We start from the raw sequence: 23855 nt of genomic DNA on the forward strand, positions 1-23855 counted from the left end.
TGGTGTGCACTCACTCACTCATTCACTCACTCACTCACTCACACACACACACACACACACACACACACACACACACACACAGACACGCTCATCCACCCAACATCCAACATATTTCCTGCAACGAGGCTGTGGCTTTTATGGCAGTCAATGCCATCCTAGAGCGGTGTTTGAGAGTCTGGGCTACTTGCCTCTGTGACCTGGCAGCCAGTCATTCCTGGAGAGCCTTACACACACACACACACACACACACACACACACACACACACATACTGGAGAGCTGTGGGCAGTGGCAGTAGGCAGAGATTTATGGGAAAGGCAGACAGCTAGGGATGATTAATGTTCGTGTCACCCAGTGCCTACACACACACACACACACACACACACACACACATGCACGACTGGGACACCTAAACCCACAGAATTACACTGGACACATACACATATCCACATATAAAAACACATGTGCAGACATAGAAGCTGTTACGAGCTGATAGTAGATGCTAACACTGACCTTTTTTATTATTATTATTTAGGAGCACATGTGCAGCTGAGTTAACATTTCAATTTAAATTTTACAATTTTGCTCCTTGGATGCATTGTGTTTAACCAGGGCATCTCTTTTCATGGCCTGCAGCTTCTTTTCCTGCAACATCTGCACAACATTTACTGAATTTGTATTGTTTGATGGTCACACTGGACGTATTGTCATCACGTCTGTCGTCAGCGGCCACAGCCTGACAATTTAGCTGCTCAGGTCAGGGATATTTTCAATAACTCGCAGGCTGTCGTGGTTTAAGAATGAAAGGACTGTTAATTGTCCTCACCCGCGGTTACAGCAGTGATTGAATGAAAACTAATGATGAACAACCTTTTGACTGTTTGACAGCTCGTGCATTTCTGAAAACTTAAAGACACACTCTAAAAACGTTAAAAGAAAAAGAAAAAAGAAAAGAAGAAAAGTGATTTCACTTCTCCCCCCAGTTGTTCTGTAGCACAGTAGTGGCTCTATCTTCCTCTCATTGTTACTGAGTGCTGGATACTGGCTGGATGCTCCAAATGCTAACTGTTAGCCTCCTGCCATAAAGGTGGACTTCCCCCCAGCTAACATTCTGAAAATAACAATAATTTAAGAAAAAACTATCATGTATGTGAGTTTAGTAATTGTATGTGCAATTGTTTAGTTTTACAAAGTGACACTTGTTAAAGCTTCTTTGAGTGGATTAAAGTGGTTAATTTTCAGAGGGTTAGCTGGGAGAAAGTCCGGCTCAATGGCAGGAGGCTAACAGTTAGCATTTGGAGCATCCAGCCAGTATCCAGCACTCAGTAACAATGAGAGGAAGATGGAGCCACTACTGTCCTACAGAACAGCTGGGGAGTGAAATAATAGCAAATTGTTAAACTTGGATGAACTATCCCTTTAATCAGCTTTTCATATTTTTTTCCATTATTTTGGTGGTGCACCATAGATAGACCAATTCATAGGAAACACTGTAACATTTGGCAGATTTTTTTTTTTTTTTTCTGATCAGTGGTGACAGTAGAAAAAAAAAAAAAAATCACTTGCATAGAACCCCCCCCCCCCCCCCCCCCCCCCCCCTTTTTTTTTTTTTTTAAACTCAATGGTATACAGGATTTTTTTATTCACAAGTGAAAGGCTAGCACTGTAGAGGCCAGTATGAGTGGAAGTACAGTGTATGGATGTGATGTTTTAGATGTTTTACCACAGCACACACACACACACACACACACACACACACACACACATACACACACAGCAAGGGATAGCTTGGTCTTGTAGTTGAAGTATATTTGCTCTGAGGGTGTGGGAGGCCAGCTCAGTTATATTGTGTTCCACTGCTCACTCACAGACACAGATGAGTGAGTGTGTGTGTGTGTGTGTGTTTGTTTTAGCAGAGGTCTGGCTGAGGAGATAAAGCACTGAAGGATTTCGATCATCCTCCTGCCATCGTCAAACATTTTCAGTTTCCCCTCTCACTTGGCTCACACGTGCGCGCACACACTCACACACTCACACACATATTACCGCGAGGCAGTCCAATCTTTGCACCTTACACTTTACACAAAAATTTGCATTCATGCATTCGTCCAGTGCCGTTTGTGTGTGTCACCATATGGATGGGTGCTGGTGTGTGTGTCCATGTGGACTGTGTGTTGGGGATCTGTCACCCCCCTATCAGTCCCGACTAATGCTTCATTCTCATGTTAACCTGCAGCCTGTGTCTGCAGCACACTGATAAAGTGCCCTTCGCATGTTGAAAGACCCTTTTGTTATTGTGGGTTGGAGGTGGCAGGGACCTGAAAGTGACTTGTCATCTTGTCAGCTGTCCCCCCACCCTCCGTCCCTCCCCAAAACACACACACACACACACACACACACACCATACCCTCATTCTACCCCCATCACCAACCCCCATTTTGTATGATGTATGCACTCTTTTATCAGCAAGCAAATCGCAATGGCGACACGTGTACAGTTACACTGTCAAATACTGTGTGCTTGAGTGTATGTATGTGTGTGTGTGTGTGTGTGTGTGTGTGTGTGCATGTGTTTGTGTGTGTTGTGCTGCAGATATAGCTTAACAAATTCCATAACAGCTTTTTTTCCCCTCCTGTGCACCTCTGAACTGCAATCAGTCAAAAAGACAGGCCTGTTTTGAAGACAGGGTATGATAGGAAAGGATAATGGAGCAATAGTGTGTGTGTGTGTGTGTGTGTGTGTGTGTGTGTGTGCATATGTGTATGTGCAACTTGTTGTGACTTGTGACTAGAAGTGTAAAAATAAAACCTTTTAATAATTTTAATAATAATCATTTCAATATAAAACTGCATAGATGACAAAGAAGGTGCACGTAAATTTGGAATGAAAATGATAAATGCTGCAATATCCTTTAGCAGTCCCTGCTTTGGCGTTATGTAGTCACTGTAGGAACTGGCACAACACACTGTAAGAGATCTTCTCATATGTATTCCAAACAATTCTGTGTTGCTGCTGAACTGAAGCATAAATCGTATGACTTCCTGAGCAGCAGAGGATTTTTGCACAGAAACAGGCTTCTTCTCATGTCTCAGTTTTGTGCCTCCTCACCTCTTCGCTCCTCTGTCCTCCAGCCATGACCTGGTAATCAATTTAGGTGTGTAACCATTGAGAACAGCCCAATTCCTTAATTAAAATGTATCTTCAGGAGAGAGGAGGCTTGCCAGAGGAGCTTTGAGCGAGGTTGCACAAGTGTTTGCTTTGTGAAAGTCATGAACTCAGGCCTTTACAAGACATGTAGGCTAAAGGTCCTACTTCACAGGACTATGGCGGGAACATTTCTGAATACAACATCAATGGATGATCAGTTGTACTAAATAGAAGTCTGTGCTTGAATTTTAATTGAAAAATGTCCCATTGGAATGTCCACTGAGAAATGATAGAACCTAATCCAAAAGCAGTAAACAATTCATATTTATGAGAGAAGCTGATGCAATAGGTACTGTTTGATGATAAGATCCATCATTATGTTAAGTTATGGAGCAAGGACATCTCATTGCACGGATTGTTTTACTGGGATTCTTAGATCAATGTTTTTTTGTTGGTTTTTTTTTTTTCCTTTTTGTCCTAAGACTTACAGAAGAGATGCAAGGAAAGCAACCAAGGATGTACAAACTGAGAAATGAGAGGAAAGGAAGGACCTCCTGAGAGGTGCTTAGAACAGCAAATGTTAAAGCTTGAATCACTATTCCATGGAATTAATCACCAATAGAGATTTGCAAAAAAACATTTATTTGTATGAAAGGCATCTAAGGGCAAAGAGAAGGCGAGTGAGAGGAAGATGAGAGGGAAATGTCAGGCTACCTGACGCCTCATCAGCTACCCTGCGAGAATTGGGAGCCTGACATTTTAGCCTGTTGTTCATCAAACTCCGAAATGACAATGTTGCTCGGTGGCCAAATTGCAAAGTATCTTTTTCTATTTGTGTCACCGTTATGATGTTTGACAAAATTACTAGGGGTGGAAGAGGAGGGGGGGGCAAGACAAACTAGATTCAAGTAATGAAAAATGCATGAGGGGTCAGCGGTGGTCAGGATGAAAAAACGCAGTGATGTGGCAAATAATGATAATCATGGAGCGGCGTTGTTTACAATATTGATTGAATGGCTCAGATTATTGGAATTCTGTTTTAGATTGGAGATGGACTGGAGGTCTAAGGAACTGAAAGCAAATAAGTTTAGTTAGCCTATTTATTTAGAGTCTGCGCTTTGACATATGTTTGACTGGAGAGTGAAATTAAGCATTTGCATTCTTACCCATATAGTGGGATTTGATCCATTAACTCGTTCCCTGCAAGAGGAGCTTCACTGGGAGTGTTCTGCTCCAAAAAGGAGTGAAATTGATACACACAAACCAGAAAACAACATGGTTTTGAAATGTGACACAGAGCTGAAAAATATAGTAGCAGTGCTGCGGCAGAAAATAGTCCCGCCATTTTGGAGACCATGGGACTGAAAAGAGCGCTGAAAGTGAAACCAAAATAAACGTGTTGTTGTGCATCCTTCAAAACATTTGTTCTGCTTTGTTTTCCAGTCCATGTCTACTTCATTAATTTTGGAGCAGTACACTCCTGGTGAAGCGCTCATTTTTGCAGGGAAGGAGTTTATGGGCCGAATTCGGTGGATGTATTACCCTCACATCGAGCAGCAAATACAACCATATGGGTAACATTCTGAACCACCACTTTAAGGTTTGAATGTGGTGCTTAGTAGACTCTTATGGTCAGCTACTGGAGTGAAACTGAAGGAATGTGTTTCCTCTGCTGTGTGTGGGTAGTCTACAGTATACATATATTTATATCTCCCCATTGATGAATGGCAAAGACTTCCAAGTTTGAGATGAAATCCTCGCTGTTGGCAGATATTTATGACATTATTAGAAAAGAAAAAAGGAAGGAATATGAGGGGAGGATGGGGGAGGGAATGGACGAATCGATAGAGGTAAAGGTGTGGAAAGCAGAAGATAAAAACCTAAGGTGTGCTTGAAGAGATGAATAGGTCTGATTCTGAGATCGATGCTACTGTGTGTGCAATTCGGTAATGCTACATTTATGTGTGAGATACAGTGTCCACATTAATGGATAAAAATGTGTTAGGGGTGCAAGAAATATATGATCTGGATAAACAGAGTCTTCCACAGTTTTCAAAGTGACATATAGAGCAGTTTTTTTTTTTCCCATAGAATGTAAAATAATTTTTTTTCAGCGGCCACTCAAATACCCAATGATGGTAACTTGATCAAACAATGAAATAATTTGATGATTCCCTACTGCTAACTGCTGTCCGTTTAAATTGACACATTGCGGGTAAAGGTGATGATTGGATCTGGAAGGATGAATTTTAATTGTTGTAATATTCAGCTTCTATAACTACCACAGTTCCATATGTACAAAGAGCCTGAGGAGGTTAGGTTATTGAGCCTTATCCTAAATGTCACAAGTAAATGGATGGATGCTTGGATTTACATGTTCAAATCCCACTAACAGGGAATTCTGTAACCAGTAGTAATAAGGCTGACTGGGACACAACAGTGGTATAGGCACCTATTCAGACTTTAAATCTTATTTGAATGTCAAATTTTAAACATTGTTTATGTTGAATCTATTTGTTCACTCTTCAACTGTTTGTCATTGGAGCATCAATGTACATGTTTTTGATTATAAAACAAAAAGTATGAAAAGGTGGGTGGATTGATGGATGGAAAACAGATGTATGAAAAAGTATGATAAAATAATTAATATAAATGAGTTTAAACTTGTCAAATGTAGCATTTGGTTTTCTGTGAATGGCCGTGGGAATTAAAGGAACTACTATTTAAAGTATTGTTCTCTCATTGGACAATCTGGCATTAATAGCACAAACTGTCTTAGTTACTGAGCTGATCTTGCCAAGAGTAGTTTCATTCAGCAACTACGTTGGGCCACAGTCTAATTTTTTTGTGGTGAGTCTTTGACGCTGGGACTCCTCAAAATTGGTACAGGCTTGGAGGACTGTGGCTCCCAGCATGCTCAGTCTCTGACTCCTCCAGCTCCTGTATTCTGATGTTGCACCAGTGGAAGTTGGCACTGATGGAGTCTTTGTGCTGGTTCTTTGGTCGGCCTTGATATCTTTTGGCAGATGCAAGCTTTTCATACAGCAGGCGTCTGGACATGCGGTGCTTCTCCATGTGGATGACATGTAATAACCTGCTGTACAAACAACACATGGAGTTGTTCTTTGTCAGAGGATAGTCTCCATTTGATTCAGGTAGCAGAACTTACCAAAATTTCAATTTTAGAGAAAAAGAAAATCATACACCTTTATGGTCAATACATTTCTTAAATGACTAAACAAATCTTTTGCTAAATTATTAAATATTTTGTGTTTTGTACAATGTATAGTAATACATCTATTCACTGTGGCCTCAGGTTTGGCATTTTCAAAATCCCTTCACAACTTTTCATCAATATAGCCGAAAAACTGTATTTTGGTAAGCATTAGTGGTAGCATTTGAGGTTAAAATTTCAGAGTTAATGGACTTAATTTTGCTCAGTACAAACATTTTTTAAAAAATGAGAGTTACTGGAATTCATAATTGACTACAAGTTGCAGTGAGGCAGTTTCATCACATACAATGCTTTGGTTATGTACTCCTTTAATGGCAGTCCTTACTGGTTCAAAACGACACAGTATCTATAGCAACACTGTCCTGAAAATAACCCATCCAAAGCTCAAATCATGGACTTGTCCCACTCAGATAAAGCAAGAGGGCATGATGGCCAATCTGGCCGCAAGATTGGCAAAATCTTAAAGGGTGCCAAGGTCAAATAAGAGTGCACCACTGGCCACAGCCATATAGCTGCTTTTTTTTTTTTTTTTTTTTTTTTTTTTTTTATAATTTTGTTAATAACAAAACAAGTTAAAGTCATAATAAAGCTTAACACACACAGAGTTACTATTTGTATCCATTTTCAACATATATGATATAATTCTGGTGAAAATGACAAGAAAATTTCTCATCTTGTCTGATGTTAAAACATATATATATATATATATATATATATATATATATATATATATATATATGTATATATATTTTAAATTTCATTCTGTTCAGAAAATGTGATGGCATATTAAAACAGTCTGCTCTTCACAGCTTTGGAGAAAAAAAAAAAAAGCATTTTGCTCCTGATTAAGTGAAAAAAAAATCCCTACCTTTTTGTGGGTAGACAGCAGGCTTTCAGTCCATACTGTTCCAGAAAGCGTGATAACGCAGCCTGAGCTGTGGAAGACTGTCAGCTATGGTGAGGAAATTAAGGATGTCATGTCTGAGTGCTTATACCAACCGCTTGGTGACAGAGAGAGGCTTTAAGTCTGGCTCTTACAAAGACTCTATTAATGTCTGGTCATAGCATCTCTGCAGGATGTGCGTGTGTGTGTCTGACTCTCTAGTACAGTACAGCATATGTGTTCAAACATATGTATGTGAGCGTGTGTGAATCTGAGGGAAGAGTATTTTCCACAGTGCATGTAAATGAAAAGGTTTAACTCCCACACACCATCCGCACCACAGCATGCCTTTTATTTATGCAACGTTTCAGTACATTGACTTTCCTCTGGCATCGAGAGAGCTATACAACAGCATCAAGTGTCTACTATAGTACAACCCAGGATGGAATGGAGCAATGGAAATCTGATCTCTATTGGAAAAGCCACACCACAGACCAATTAATAAAGATTAATTTGGGTCACACAGAATTAGGTGACTAATAAAATGGTAAAGGTACGGTAAACGGTAAATGATAAAGTAGCCTAATGGTCAAACCTGAAGGAATAAAGAGGAAAAAGCAACAATACACGTTTTTTAAATCAGCCATTTTGACTTGAAATAGCAGGATAAACACAGGTGTTACTAATGACATTAACAAAGCCACTGCTACACTGCAATGAAATAGATTCTTAACTTATGTCATTAGTAACACCTGTGTTTACCATGCTGCTTCATGTCAAAATTGCCGATGTGAGAAAGTGCTGTTAGGAAAAAAACACAGAAAGTATCAGCCATTATAGAGAAAAATACAAGTAGCCAAAAAGGTAACATTTCATAGGAAAAATACTTTGTAAGTATTGAATACTTTTGTAAGTTATTTAAAGAGATAAGTAGGCTCGGTAAAAAAAAACATCCTTAATATTAAATACACATTAAATCAATGCTGAAAATACAAGTATATCAATCACTTGTATAGAGGGACGTCTGCACTGCAAATACAGAATATCATATGCAGTTAAACACATTTATCATAGTCAGTATATAAAGCGATAAATCACTAAAATACAGCATGAAAAGAGATCTGTAAATGATATGGTTTTATTTTATTTCATTTATTTCATTCTTTTATATGAATACGAATGAATATGAATATGGGACCACATACAGTTATATGAGATGTTTGATTCTCTATACAGAGATATAGCTCATTTTCATCCCCAGTCCCTAGGCAAGTTACATGTTACATGTTTGTATTTATTTGATATGGACATCACAAATACATTGAGATTGTCCCAGTGGACAGACCAGATGTTTTTGCTTGGGTGATTGTAGCACACATGCTAATTTTCAACACCAGTCCATAGGCGGCTTTTCTGAAAACACAAAGCATATGATCGACAATGATAAAACATACAGAATTCAGGTTCGCAAGTGAGCAAAGGTGCAGCAAACACACAAAATAACATTTACATGAGCCTACATTTTGCAATCTCTATAAAGTTTTCAATTTAAAGCAGCACATATTATAAAAAAGGTTAATATATTGGGCCATGAAATACTTGTAAAATGGTTGCACTTTATGTGTGCAAGTTTGATTTCCTTTCAGTCAGATTTTCAGCATCTGAAAACCTGTGGAAGTCTGAGGTCATTTTCATATCTGAAAAGTAAGCTTTCCAATATGTACTTGCCTTTATATAGAAAGCAGTCAGCGCAAATGTGGTGGACTGATAGGGACAAATACAGTCTCTCACTGTGGAAGATCTTCTCATTTTAAAATTATTTTCTGAACAAAGCACAATGAAATTCATCAGACAGGGAGCAGCCATATTGCAAATAAGCTTGTAAACTAACTTTACATCAGAGAGAAAAATGAGATTTTCAAGACTAGGCAGATTATAGAGGGAAAGAATATTGTAATAGTGATAATGTTGGGGGTTTCTGTCCAAAATTGTAATACTGCAATTAAAATGACAGAAGACCATTGAATGTAAAAACCCAAGAGCAGCATCTCTACTTAAACAATTACATTTGCTCACCTGGAGGTTCCACAGCCTGAGTGTGAATCGGGCCACATAGTTTTGACTGAACCTGTCCCGAGATGGAAGCATAGTAACCGAGCCCGACTGGCACTGACAGGCATTCTTTTTTGGGGTCCGAACCAGACCGAAGAATTTGCTTGTCCTCCATCACTAGGTTACATTTACTGCCTGAAATAGCCTATGTGTTGCCTTTATTGTCATCACATAAACTCCAGCACTATACAGAAACCCAGCCCAACCTGTTGGGTCCTGACAGTCGGGTATCCACACTCTAGTATCCACTAAGCTTCTCTTTTACAGACTAAGTCTTGGTTGTGTCCTCTGTGAGGAAAAAAAAAAAAAAAAAAAAAAAAAAAACCTTCTCCTATAAAGCGAAGAGTAGAGTTGAGCCCATCATTGAAATGGGCTTTTCTCCTAGTAGAGTATTTATGCTCATTGATACATGGTTTTAGTTTTCTGAATGTCTTCCCAACATATATACTAGAGCACAGGTATCCTGTACAAAATGTAAAAAAACAAAAACAAACAAACAAAAAAATGTGTGATAATATTTATACATTACTGCATCATGTTTTTCATTTTAACTGACAAAAATAGTAAAATGAGGATGCTGTGTTTTTTGATGAGATCTGAACCAAATTGTATACTGTCACCTTTAAACTTAATAAAAAAATTTCAGCTACTGTGTTTTGGATATAGCACCTCCATACTGTGATTTTGATTAATTGTGCAGACTGAAAAAGTTGGCCTAACGTGCATTGCTGTCCAATGTCAATGTGGATAATTGTCATTGCCTTTATTTGTTCATTATCGCCATTGTTCCAGTACAGATGTGCACAATAACCTCTTTCTTTGTTGTTATACAGTGCATGTAAGCAATTACATATGTCTTAGAACACCCTAGTTGTTGAAGGGAAACTGATGATAGACCTTACATGGCAGCAGAAGTTGCTGCTACTGTTCGAAATGAATAGCCTCAGTAATGTTGAGGGGATGTGTTACATCTTAGAAGAACCTGTTATAAATGATCACAAAACTGGAATGTGGATACTAGACTGTTGCATGGAGTTAACCTTCTGGCGCATAGCAGTCACTACAATGGACAGCTGTTTAAAAGTCATTTTCTACTAAATGGTTTCTATGGTGGAATTGCATATCAGCTGTTAGAATGCTCTCTCCATTGAGGTTTATGCAGAGACTGTCAGTTCTTGTTGCTGAAAACATATTAATACTAGTATAATGACATGGTAATACCAGTCCTTCATCCTTAAAGAACTATGGAGACTCACAAAAATGTTCATGCCCTAAGAAGAGTAAAAAAACACATAAGAAAAAAATCTTGACTCAGGCTTTCATAATTCATGCATCAGAGGGTTAAAAAGAGAGGGGCAGGCGAATACAGTTTGAAAGGCCAAACTGAGAAATACCTCCTAGTTTAGAATGCATAAGGAAAATACGGAAAAAAAATTGACTGAAAATCAAAATCAGAAAAGGGTGTGTTCTAGCCAGATGAAATGATTATGCAGAAAGTAAATTTGCCACTCCTTAAAACCCATAAAAGGACAACAAGAATGAACAGTCCCTAAGAGAACTGACATGGGGAGAAAAACAGCCTTCAGTTGAAAGTGATTTTATGCAAAACTGATAGAGTAACATCAGGGTACTTTTGAAATGCCTTCCAAGTAAAAGTTTAATGGCCTGGGTGGAGAATAGATTGGGGAAAGACAGCTCAAAACATTTAGCAGTAAACTGAACACCAGCAACCAAACCTCTCATATACTGAGGTTTAAAGTGATGGACATCCATGCAGTAGCAAATAAATGCGTAAACAGTATGATAAGGACAGGTTTTAGTGGTAAACCCAAGGAGTTGAAGAGCATGGCAAACGTTTTCTTAGCAAAAGAAATAGGATTTGAGAGTGGAGGCAGCTAGAGCTTTTGTTGAATGAAACCTAGCAGATTCTAAACATGACAGCATGGAGAACTGGTTTAATAGAGGGCTAGTGCTTTGAGAGGGGAACTGGTACGGGCGATGAACTGTCTTCTGGGCATAGGCTCTTGAAATTCTGGAAATTAAAACAGGAGACAGAATCAGCAATGACATAAGCCCGCCTGTTGTACTGTTCTGCAATGGATTTTGGTTGCCAGAATTGACTCCAGACATAGCAAGCTACTGTAACAGGATCAATTTAAGAGAACACAGAGGTGGAATTGAGCTTAGAAGAACAGTGAGGTCATTTGTTGGTGAACCACTGGCCTTGACAGTATTCTTCAAATGAGCCAACAGAATGCACTTAATCATCATAGAAAAAGTTACAGTATTTCTGTGATTTAGCAGATGAGACCAAAGCTCAAGTCAGAGTGGCGACCCTTTTCCAACAGAATCCCATCATGCAAATTAGGCACTGACAAAGCCCCATCTAGCAATCATCTTAGATGGCCAAGCAGAGAAAGTAGTTGCTCCTTGGTGATTTCCTTTGTTGAAATAAAGGACTGAGTTATTTCACAAATACACTTACATACTCTTGGCTGCAAGAGGAGAGGCTTTTATCTTGACTGTGTCAAGAATAATGGTTAGAAACTCAAGGGCAACTGCAGGATCTAGAAAGAATCTAGCAAAATGTTTCAGAAACCTGACTGAAAATTAAGAGACTGCGCTCCTAGCCAAATGTGAGACATACTGCCAAATACTATTTGGATTCCTACTTAAATCCAGAAGCTTTTCACAGCTCAAAATTTCAATTTTGCACACAAGATAGGCTTATCGCAAAATTTAATTACTCAATTTCCATGACATTTCTTGAGTGCATTCAGTCAGTAACCACCGCACCAACTGCATGGTTCTCAAACTGGGGGTCTGGACACTCAGTCTGGACACCCAGTCTAACATCAAAGTGTGTAGTAGCTACTTTGATCCACAGCGCAAGATGTTTTGGTTTCACAATAACAGCTCTAAAATTGTGACATGTCCACATTTTTTTGGCCTATTCTTTTCTATTGGCCTGCATCCACATCATGTGATGTTAACTATCATTTGCACATGCACAAACGTGTTAGCTAACCAGTTGGCTTTAGCCAGAAAAAAGGCATTGGTTAAGGTTAGAGAAAGGTCATTTTAGACGTTAGCTTTACGCAGCAAACACAGAGGTCATGGTTAGGTTTAGGCAGCATAACTACTTGGTTAAGAGTAGGGAAAGGTCCTGGTTGATGTTAGAAAGCTAATGTTAGCAAGAAACAAACACTGGACATGGACTTGAGCTCAGGGCTCCTGAATGAGACCTACCTCCTAATGTGGACTTTGTCATTTGTTATACTACCCAGTGGTCAGGGACGGTTTTTGCTATGGGCAATGTGGGCAATCGCCCAGGGCGCAATTTATTTGGGGGCACACGAGCGCCCTCCAAAAAAAAAAAAAAAAAAATGAAAGAAAAAAGAAGAAAAGTGTGTCCTCAAAAAAAAGAAAAAAAAGAAGAAAAGTGTGTCCTCAAAAAAAAAGAAAAAAAAGAAGAAAAGTGTGTCCTCAAAATAAAAAAAAAAAAAAATCGCCAGTTTTCTAGACTACCATATTGACCCGCATATAAGACGACCCCTCTTTTTCAAGACCTTTTTTTGGAAAAATTAAAAAAAAAAAAAAAAAAAAAAAAAAAAAAAAAAAAAAAAGCCACCGGCCTGCATCAGGCGGGCCAGCCACGGCACCGGTCAGCATGCCGACTGTGTTACTACTCCTCCCGAACGGTAGGAGTAGTAACATGGAAGGGCGCAAGCCAGTAATTTCGCCTAGGGCAGCAACATAGGCAGAACCGCCACTGCCAATGGTACTGTGCTTTCATACAAAGTGGGTTGCCCCAGGGGGTCACAAGATCATTCTGGAGGGGTTGATGTTGATTAAGACATAGGGTAAAGAAAAAAACATTTTTAGTATGCCAAATCATGATTATTATCATTATTATTTGTTGTGAAATACTGTGTTTTAAAATGTGAAGCCTCCTCTGATAATTAAGCAACATGGGGTTGCGAATAAGCATTGCTTTGTTTTAAGACGTCATGAGCAAAAAAACTTCTGGTCATCAATGGTCATCAATAGATTTTGAGCTGCACTCCTGTTAAGAGTGGCAGAGAAACTATGGCAGTGGACCATGAAAAACCTCTCTCTCGGGGCCCATGTATTTGCCATTAGATATTACATCCAGTGCATCATGAATAATACCAAATTGCATATTGAGAAGAGGTCCAAGTGTTCAGAACAATTCAAATAAAAGTTTTAATGAACTGGCTATAGGCTGAAACACTACTGTTTTGAATTAATCAGCAATAGAAAGCGTAAAAAATGCCCATTTATCTTGATATAAATATCACTGATTTTTATTTTAATACTTTCTGCAATGCCGACTGCCAAATGATAATATATACAATATATGAAATTTGAACTTTGGTTTCCCTTTTATGTTTTTGGTGTGTCTGTTACCACTGTTGGGCTTTTCTTTTGGAGGAGGGAGAGGCAAAGCTGCCCTGGGGCCGAAGGTATTTATGATCAGTCAAAGCAGGGAAAAGGAATTGGAGCTTCTGCCCTGCAAGCTCTTATAACGAGGTCAGGGGATGGGTGGATGAAGGGAGAGAGAAGGATGGATGTAGCAAAGAGAAAAAGAGAGGCGGCAATAGAAAAAGAGTGAAAGAGGGGGAGAAAAGGAAAAAGACAATCTTCTATCCAGTCCCTGGGCACCTTAAGGGATGAGTTGATTTACTGTCAAATCTGCTGGCGGATTATCGATAATCTCAGCCTGGCCCCTCAATCTACCCACACAGCGCTGGCTGTACACTCAGACAAAACCCTAGGCAAGGAGAGGGGGATACGTTAGTATGAAAAGGAATATGATCGAAAAGTGAGGGTGTGCGCGTACAGTTTGCGTGAATGTGCGTGTTCATATATTTGTCTTGCCCCAAATATAACCAGGGAGAGGGGTTTCTCTGCCCAGAGAATTAGTGGGGGGAAAAAAAGCCTTCAATTTTCCACTCCAGCAGATTTCAATTTACACACACATCCCCCTCCGCGATGCCATCCTCCCATTGTTATTGACAGCATTTAGGGCTGCTGTGATAAAAGATTGGCCACTTAGTGTTTTTGCTCTCTTGTTTTCCACTGTGGGGAGGACACTGGCTCATACAGGAAACTGCACTTGACTATAGTATACCACTTTTATCACACGGTAATGTAAACTATGAATTTGGGGAAGTAAACAAAGGTGGAAAGATTTAGATTTGGGTGGACTGTGCAGTGCACAAAAATTGACTCGTTTGTCCAACATTTTTGGACGTGCCAGCTTTTTCCAAATGTAGTGTACCCCCAGCATTTGTTCACTTCACTCTGAGGCAATGAACTGAAGGTTATGCAAAACAATGAATTACCATGACAAAGAAAACAGAACAATGAACCAAAGGTGCCACAATCCATTAATAAGGCATGGTGAGAAAAGAAAATGAAGAGAAAATTAAAAAATGTTACATTTGTAAAACAAATTAGTGAATTTATGTGTGTGTATATATGTGTACATAGCTTTATGAGATAAAATTATGGAATTGATCGAGTGCATGTGCACTCAAACAACTAAAGCAAGATCCAGGCCTGTGTATGTGAGCTGTGTTCTCTGGTTGTGCAGAGGTAAAATGAGTGTCTGTGTGCATTTACACACTGTGGCACACGGATCCAGTGCCAAGGTAGTCTAAAGGTAGTCTGTGTGTGTGTGTGTGTGTGTGTGTGTGTGTGTGTGTGTGTGTGTGTGCCACTCCTTTTGTCAAGCCATTAGTCTGGCTATCAGGCAGAGCAGACCTAGATGCATATGTCAGCTCCCTGAGAGTCAATTACCTCTGCCTCAGTCAACTATTATGTTTCTTCAGCCTGGCCTATTGGTATTCAATACAGGCTTATTAATACAAGCTAGCCAGTGATTTACATGAACTTTACCAGACAGTGAGCATTACCAGACTGGGTGCTACAAAATATATATATCATGGAGTCCTCATGAATTGTGGGATATCTCTGAGGAGGCAGTGAAGTGTCTTTTTTTAGTGTCTTGCTTTCCTTCTCCTACGTCTTTTAAATGATGAATCAGCATCATAATAAGAAATAATAAAAACAAAAATCTTGATATGCAAGATGTTTTTTCTAACGATAAGGAGGAAATATCTCATCATAACAAGAAAATATATTTATAAGAAAAAAAAGAACAGCAGTGTGAGATGTAGGAGTCACCACACTTTGGGTCCAAGTCAAAGCTCAAGTCACCGCTGCACAAGTCCACATGCCATGTTGGCAGCACAAGGCTAAGGGCCCTGTCTTCCACCCGGTGCAAAGCAGTGCCAGGTCAGATGCAAGTGTCTTTGCTAGTTTACAGCCAGCGCAGATGTCATTTTCTCATCCAGCAACCATGTTGTGACAACAGCAAAGTCACCTGTGTCCATCTGAGCGCCCATAGGCATGTTGGTCTTAAAATGTGCTGCATTGTTGCTGCATTACCATCTTGAGGCAGTTGAAAGTGATTGTGCGATTGTCTTACAAAAAACAGGTCTGAAGTCAATGGCACAGTTTTCACTTCTTTTTTTTTTTTTTTTTAAGGAGGCATTATGAAGATGTATAAAATGATGTTAAGTAATGCACACCTACATAGGTGGGTGCCAATGCGCTTACACTCTGCTCATTACGCACACAGAGACGCTTGCTTCACCTCAGTGAGCTTTGTTGAAATCCTGCTGTCACCATAGATGATCTGCTCAGGCATGAAGTCAAAGCACCCTTTCCCTCTGCAGACAATCCACAATCCTATCTGCAATCCACCAAGGTGCAAGCACACCTGGCTTTTAAAGGGAATGGGAAACGGCACTCTGATTGCTTTATTGCATGTTAGGCCCAACACACACATATGATTATTTAAAAGACTAAGTACAACCCTTTTGAACATGGCGTGATGACCTGTTAAAACAGCAGAAGTGGACTTGGACACGCCCTGAATGCACCTGTGCCATGTTCTTCAAACTGTGCGGTTCGATCATTAAAATAGAACCGTACGAGTCTAACAGCCCAGCTAGAGGCCTATCTACAATCACTTGTATGGGCTGTCCGAGCTAATGAGTGACTTAGTGATATAGACATGTTTAGAGGCCTGTGTTGTTGGCAATAGAGATAAATACACTGATAAATAAGTTTGAAGTGGTGGAGGATGTTCATGCCAGACTTCATTCTCCCCAGAACAACTGAATAATGCAGATACCATGCTTACCTTACATTATAGTGTACACATGATATGACATACAGAAACTCGGAAACCTTTCTACAAGAGCGCTAACTCTGCAATGCTTTAGTAAACTGATATTGGTATTAAAACCCTCCTTTGCTTTCTCTACTTGGGCCTATTACTGAGTTACCTTCAAAAGGACATTACATGTGAGCTTTGCCATGATAAAAGGATAATAAGATAGAGGTCAATATTTACTGTTATGCCTATATGTTTTTCAGTGTTGAGATTCCTAAAAATGACATTCTGACAATTATGTCATTGTTTAGTTTGTGTTTAAATAACTGAAAATACAGTCCAACGCTGATATTTGGCTAGTAGCTATTCTGTGGCAAAGCTGGAGAAGTAGTAATCAGGTAAACTGACAAACCTGTAGGTTACTATACTGGATGAATCTAAATATTTTGTTCATAATTAATGGTTGTACTACTGTGTAAGGGATGTAATTTAAAATTTGGTCAAAACATAACTAGATAAAATACTCAAAAAGTGGAGAGCTGACTAAATTAAAATTCTGTTCAGTTTTGTTAACAAGTTAAGGAATATAAATATTAAACAGTTGTGTGGTTGATTTCAGGAGGATTTCTGTTGCTGGGGCCATGCACCTTTTGGTGAAAGGCCACGCCCACTGTCATGCCTCATTTTAGCCAACCGTCATGAAAAGTTAATTTGCTCTTCTATGGCGCATGACAGATCTTTCAACAAAATCTTGCAGCTTTATGCGAATCCACTCAGAGGTTGTATACCTTTTTGTGATGGCCGACACCCAACCCCATGCCCCCTTGATAGCTTTTTGAGATATCCTGCTAACAAACAGACAAACAAAGAAAATGGGGTGAAAACATAACCCCCATTCAGCTCCTTTGGCTGAGGTAACTACTTAGTACAGTAACAAGAGTAAATGTATGCCTCCATGTCAATGCTGTATTATCAAATCAAATCAAATCAGTCATTTTTGTGCAATCTTTGTGCATTCACAGGTGGTGTACAAGAACAACGACATCCGTCTGGAGTTGTCCCGGCTAGCTCGCATTGTGGACCCCAAGATGAAGATTCAGGGTGAGGTGTCCTACAAGTGTGAGAATGTGGCCACCCTGGATCCTATTTCATTTGAGACCCCAGAGGCCTACATCAGCCTCCCCAAATGGAACACCAAGCGGATGGGATCCATCTCCTTCGACTTCCGCACCACAGAGCCCAATGGTCTCATCCTCTTCACCCATGGCAAGCCCCAGGAGCGTAAGGAAGCCTCCCGCAGCCAGAAGAACACTAAGGTCAGTTGAAGAATAAGCCAGCTAATTTGTTGTGCATGTTTGAAATATTACCACAAAGACTAGAAGCATTGAAGCATAAAGAATTTACCCGTAAGACTGACAGGAATACAGCTGAAGCTGCCCCAGACATTTACCACAAATATTGTCATGGCATCACAGGAATCATTAGTTTTGAAATACTGAGCTGAGACGTGTGGTTTCTGCTGTTACACATTTTATAAATGGAACAGACTACAAACTCAAGAAATTAGAATTCTTGAAACCCCCACAGACAATTTTAAAGCAGTTTACCAGTTTTTCTATGACATTTGCATTTCTTTTTATAAGTCCCTGTATGTTGCTCACTGTATGACTCTTGGAATGTGTGGATGAACCGAGTTGTGTGTTTGTCATCTGCATAATGCTGTTGTTCTCAGCTCCCTCTTGAAAAGTGAATATTTTAGCATTTTGACTAGTCATGCATAATATCCCTCTCATTCTTCAACAGATATAGGCTACGGCTGCAGTTTGTAGAGATCTCATCTATTTCAGTATAGAATTTTGATCAATCCTTGCAATTTTACAAAGTAAACACTGAAAAGACTGCAAGCAGCAAATTGTATCACCAGTGTTTCATTAAAGGAGCTGGTATATAATAATTTCTGTGTATATGTCCTCTTGCCCTTGGCCAGGTGGATTTCTTTGCGGTGGAGCTGCTTGATGGCAGCCTGTACCTGCTCCTGGACATGGGCTCAGGGACCATTAAGGTGAAAGCCACCCAGACCAAAGTCAATGATGGTGCCTGGTACCACGTGGATATCCAGAGAGACGGACGCTCAGGTCAGTGTCACTACCAGGCCTGAGCCAACCATGTTACAGTCAGAATGAGGGGCAGTATTCACAATGCATTTTATCTTACCACTAAGACTTCTCAAGTATCACTAAAAATTCCCAGCTAAGAGTGCTCTCTTAAAACCCATGAACAAAGCTGACAGAATCAACTTTTGCTGGGGAGCTGGAAGTACTCCGAGGGTAAGAGAAAGGGCGAGGTTGATTTGACATGTTTCATGAACGAGTCATTGCTCTGTTTGCTGAGGTCATTTAGGCTGGCACATGATAAAATGTTGATCATAATTGTTTTCTATGATAACAAGTCAGTGTGTCACAGTTGTTTGAGAACAGTTCAGATACTGTAAGCAAAAATTACTGAAAGAACTATCTGTGTGAATATCTGTGGAGTATTACACAGGTTAACAATAGCAAGATTGTGCTTTCTTATTAGCTCATACAGTCAGCATCTGCAAACCTAGCTGGTCAGCATCATCAAATATATCCTAATATAACTCCTTAAAATACATCAAAAGAAGGGATAGGAGCTTTCTCTCAAAGCTGCTGTGCTGAGAATATGGATCCATCTTTTGAAGGCCACAAGTTTATTTAATAACATTCTGTAAAAACGAAATTATGAATTCTGTAAAAGTAAAATCACCAATGTAAACAAATCTGTGTTATTTATATGGAAACCTCTGTTGTTCATCAATAAGCCCATGTCCAATATAATTCCATTTGACAGAATAAATGTGGAAAAAAAAAAAATCAAATCACAGCATGAATGGAGCAATCCACATAATTATGTAGTTGCAAATTATGTGAAAGAGGTCCCTTGCAAAATTTCTCACTGGTATTGTTCATGTAATGTCACTTGACTGTACATTTTTCATGTCCATTTAATATGCGGTCACAAACCATACGTTTGTGAAATATGATTTGTAATGTAAAATGCAAACTTCAGGTTCATGCTAGGTGCATTCTGATACTAATTAATGAATATTTGGTTTGTCATAAGATCAAATGCACTAAAAATCTCAGGGTACCCATAAGTTTAAAGCATATTTCTCCTTGTTTTATTTACAGTCAATGTGATAATTACTGTATTATTATTGTAGAGAATTATTATATATTTATGCTCAAGCATTTGGGGAAACTTATTGGATGGCTACTTATATTTATAACTGCTTATTTTCACTAAAATAATATTTTTTTTCTTATTTTTTCCCCCTAGTAATATTAATTTCTTCAAATCATTAAGATTATGTAAAATAAAACCAAAAGAAGCCCCTCCAACGATCAGACTGAAGAAACTGAATTTTGTATCATTGAAACTATAACTGGAAACTTGTGTTGTTGTCAGATAAGAGCAAAACTGAACTTTGTGGCGCCATCAGCATGGTGTACATGGTTTGGTGACAAAACACATCTGCATATACAAAGGATATTTTAGGCCAAAACCTGGATGCCTCTTCCAGGAGGTTGAAACTTGGCTGCAGATGGACCTTTCAGCAGCACAATATCCCTACACATACAAAATAAAAGAAAAAAATGTGTTTCGTCTCCAAACTTGAACCCTATTGAAAACCTATGGTCTGACTAGAAGAACAGATCCAACATCCTCAAAAGTGTCTCCAACTTTGTCAGACATTAGGAGAAGAGGTGCTTGTGATAAAATAAAAGTGTCTATATGTTGACAGAGGCACGTTGTATGATTCATGATAGGTATTGTTAGCGTTTGCCCTGGTGACAGGCGGGGCCCATTGTCTGCTTTCATACGCCCAAGAGGACAACGCTTCTTAATTTTTGTGACCTTGAGAACTTTCCTATAGAACTACCTATAGGCCAAAAAAATGTCAGATTTGCACATAAGATATCCCAAAATCTAATCAGTGGAATGCCATGGTATTTGATGATTGCATTCATACTCCCCAAAGGAAGATTATTCTTGATTTTGGTGATCCCATCACCATTCCTCCAGCACCCCCTTAAAGCCAAAATTGGATGGGTTTATTATTATGAAATTTGGAAAACACTTTCATGCTACCTAGATGATGAACCTTATCAACTCTGGTGACCTCATGATCTGTCCTGTGGCACCACCCTCATGCGAAAATATAGAAATCAAGCAGCAGAGGGCCCATGCTTGTTTACAGTCATTTTTGCTCATTTTCACGATGGGAGCCAAAGATTCTTGACTTTACTGTAGTTCTGCCTGTTGAAAATGACAAATGCGTGTGTGTGTGTATGTGTGTGTGTGTGTGTGTGTGTGTGTGCGTGCGTGCGTCCGTGCATGCGTCCGTGCATGCGTGTGTGCGTGCACTGTTACTGGGGGTAAGATCTGGGACACCTTCATGAATGCAGACAGAAAGCCAGGTATCTATGTAGGAGACTGGACCACTGTCACCTTAGCCTAGCTTACTGCTATTGATTACCTGTCAACAATACACACACACACACACACACACACACACACACACACACACACAGCCAGTGGATGTAGCTAAGACAGTGTTGAAGAGATAACACACACTGTAGGGGGGATAAAAGCACAATATCCACTCACATGCACACAGGCAACATAAATAACGATAAACCAGTCATACAGCAGTAATGGCACCATAAATGCTTTTCCTCTCTCTCTCTCTCTCTCTCTCTCTCTCTCTTACTCTCTCTCTCTCTCTTCTTTTCCCTTTTTCCCCTTAGCACTATCATAGCAGTCCCTCACACTTCTTAACAGCTTATCCTCACTAAACTAGCTATACAGTATATAGTGAGAGAGTCTCATCGCCTCTGGATGGCATACATCCTCTCTGTACCTTTCTTAATAAAAGAATTAGGATGGATTGAATTTGAAAAGCTTAATGGAATGACAAACTTTGTAAAAAAAAAAAAAAATACTCAATATCACGTTTTGTGCTTGTGGCAGAAAACAGTTTTGTAGAGGTGTGATGAAAAGCGGTGTTTGTCAAATAAATAATGAGGTAGGCTTGATGTCATTGGCCTGAGGAATGGTTCAGTCTCATTGACAACAATTCAGAAATTGGCTTTAGACTTTCTGAATTGTTGTCTGCTAAATACCTGTCCAGCACAGCACCCACAAACATTTGTGCATTTAGTTTGGCTCGGACCCTCTGTGCATAATGATGATTTCTCAAAATTATGATGTTATGAAAAACATATGAAAAAAGTTATCTACACAAGCTTTAAATAGGCAGTCTGTTCTGAATCAGTGCTTCAACTAAACATTGTAGGTTTACATAATTCATAGAACAAGAAATCCAAACAATCCTCTCTTTATACACAAGAGCGATCTAACAGCATTTCTTTGATTTTTGATTTGTCTCTTGGTCTTGGTATGAGTCTAAGGGAACTTTTCAGATTACATATTCCCAAGGGTGGAAAGAGAACCAGAAAATAAGCACTGTTGTTTAGTCAGGTAGAAATGAAAGTACTCCTGGAAAAATCTCATTATGGAAAAAAAATGTGCTCCATAACTACTGTTGAGGTTCCTTTGAGCAAGTCAGTGAGCCAAAAACTACTCCAGTGGACCCTCTCAGTGACCAGCAGTAAAGGGTTGTGACTGTACTGGTCAGCTCTCAGTGAAATGTGTGGAACTGTATGATTGATTGATTGAAACCTTTATTTATTCTCGGAAGACAGTTGAGGTTTCCCTCTTTTACAATGCCGCTGAGATTACACTTTAAAATACATCAACAACAAATACCTCATACATTATAATGACAGGAAATACACATGAATGTGAAAAGAACATGGAGGTCTTTCTCTGGATAAATTAAAAAAAAAAAAAAATAGGTAAAAGATTAATGTATTCAGGAACTTGAGCATACATAAAATTTACTTTAAAAAAAGAACAAAAAAGTAGACATGATAATGAAGCCACACTAAAGGTAGCTGTGACCAGAGAGTTACACAGTGATACTAGAAAAAGTAAATGTAACTTGATACTTCTACCTTTGCATATTGAATTTCAGCCTTAGATCACCATGATATATTGTACCAGGAATGATTTAATAGAACTCTAAGTCTGTTCTATAACCCCTGTACCCACCACAGGCACCATCTCAGTGAACAGCAGGCGGACTCCATTTACCGCCAGTGGTGAGAGTGAGATCCTGGACCTGGAGGGTGACATGTACCTGGGGGGCCTCCCTGCTGACCGCACCAACCTCATCCTGCCCACTGAGCTGTGGACGGCTATGCTCAACTACGGTTATGTTGGCTGTGTCCGTGACCTTTTCATTGATGGCCGAAGCAAGGACATCCGTCAGATTGCCGAGGCACAGAATGGTGCTGGCATCAAGCCCTCGTGCACGAAGCAGCCGGGCAAACAGTGCGAGAGCTACCCATGCAAGAACCGAGGGGTCTGCAAAGAAGGCTGGAATCGCTTCATCTGCGACTGCACTGGCACTGGGTACTGGTCCCGCACCTGCGAGAGAGGTATGTCTATGGGTGTTTTCATACTTTCTTTTTCAAGGCACTACTGCACGAGTACATTGTAAGACTAGGGGTGCAGGAAAATATGGGCCAATTTACAGCAGATTTGCCTGTACCAACAACCAGAAGAACATTCTGAGGCTTGGGCAGGACTGACCATTGGCAAAGAATACCTGGTAAAGTGAGGAGTTTAGAGGTTCTGTCTGAACAGACTGACAAAAGCCACCATGTTGGACATTTAAGACATAGCATCTACAGTGCTCACACTACATACTGTCAGTTGTCAACAAGAGTTTAATTTACAGTGAGGTGAGGTGCTGACTCTGGCTGACCATCTGCGCTGTTGTTTTAGTTGGAGTCACATTAGATAATGTGAGATGACATGACCTCATCAGCAACATAATCTGGTAATACTTAATGTCCTCTGCTGATCGTCTAGTGTGGGCGTACGACTAGCTGATGTCCATGATGATTTATTTTGTTATCTACATCAGTTAGGATTTTAAAAGATCTAGGGTGTGACCAGTCTAAGACAAAGGTCAAAACTATGCCCAATAGTTTGCAGGCTTTCACTGCAAAAACAACACTACGGCAGGCGATTTCACTTGTTAGTTCCCCCTCTCTGGCTGAAGGTGTGTTAATGAAATTTTTCTGGGAACAAATATAAAAATGTTTATATGAAACAATGC

The 23855-nt window shown here is 39.6% G+C and overlaps 1 protein-coding gene across 1 annotated transcript in view; it reads left to right on the forward strand.

Moving 5' to 3' along the window:
- The window catches only part of nrxn3a (neurexin 3a), a 445490-nt gene that overhangs the window by 130112 nt on the left and 291523 nt on the right, over positions 1-23855 (forward strand). The window contains exons 9-11 of the mRNA XM_030044763.1: positions 17608-17901; positions 18573-18720; positions 22786-23169. Coding sequence (XP_029900623.1) covers positions 17608-17901; positions 18573-18720; positions 22786-23169 — 826 coding nt within the window. The remainder of the gene's footprint in view (positions 1-17607; positions 17902-18572; positions 18721-22785; positions 23170-23855) is intronic.

This window comes from Myripristis murdjan, chromosome 22 (assembly GCF_902150065.1).
Source record: "Myripristis murdjan chromosome 22, fMyrMur1.1, whole genome shotgun sequence".
NCBI lineage: Eukaryota > Metazoa > Chordata > Actinopteri > Holocentriformes > Holocentridae > Myripristis > Myripristis murdjan.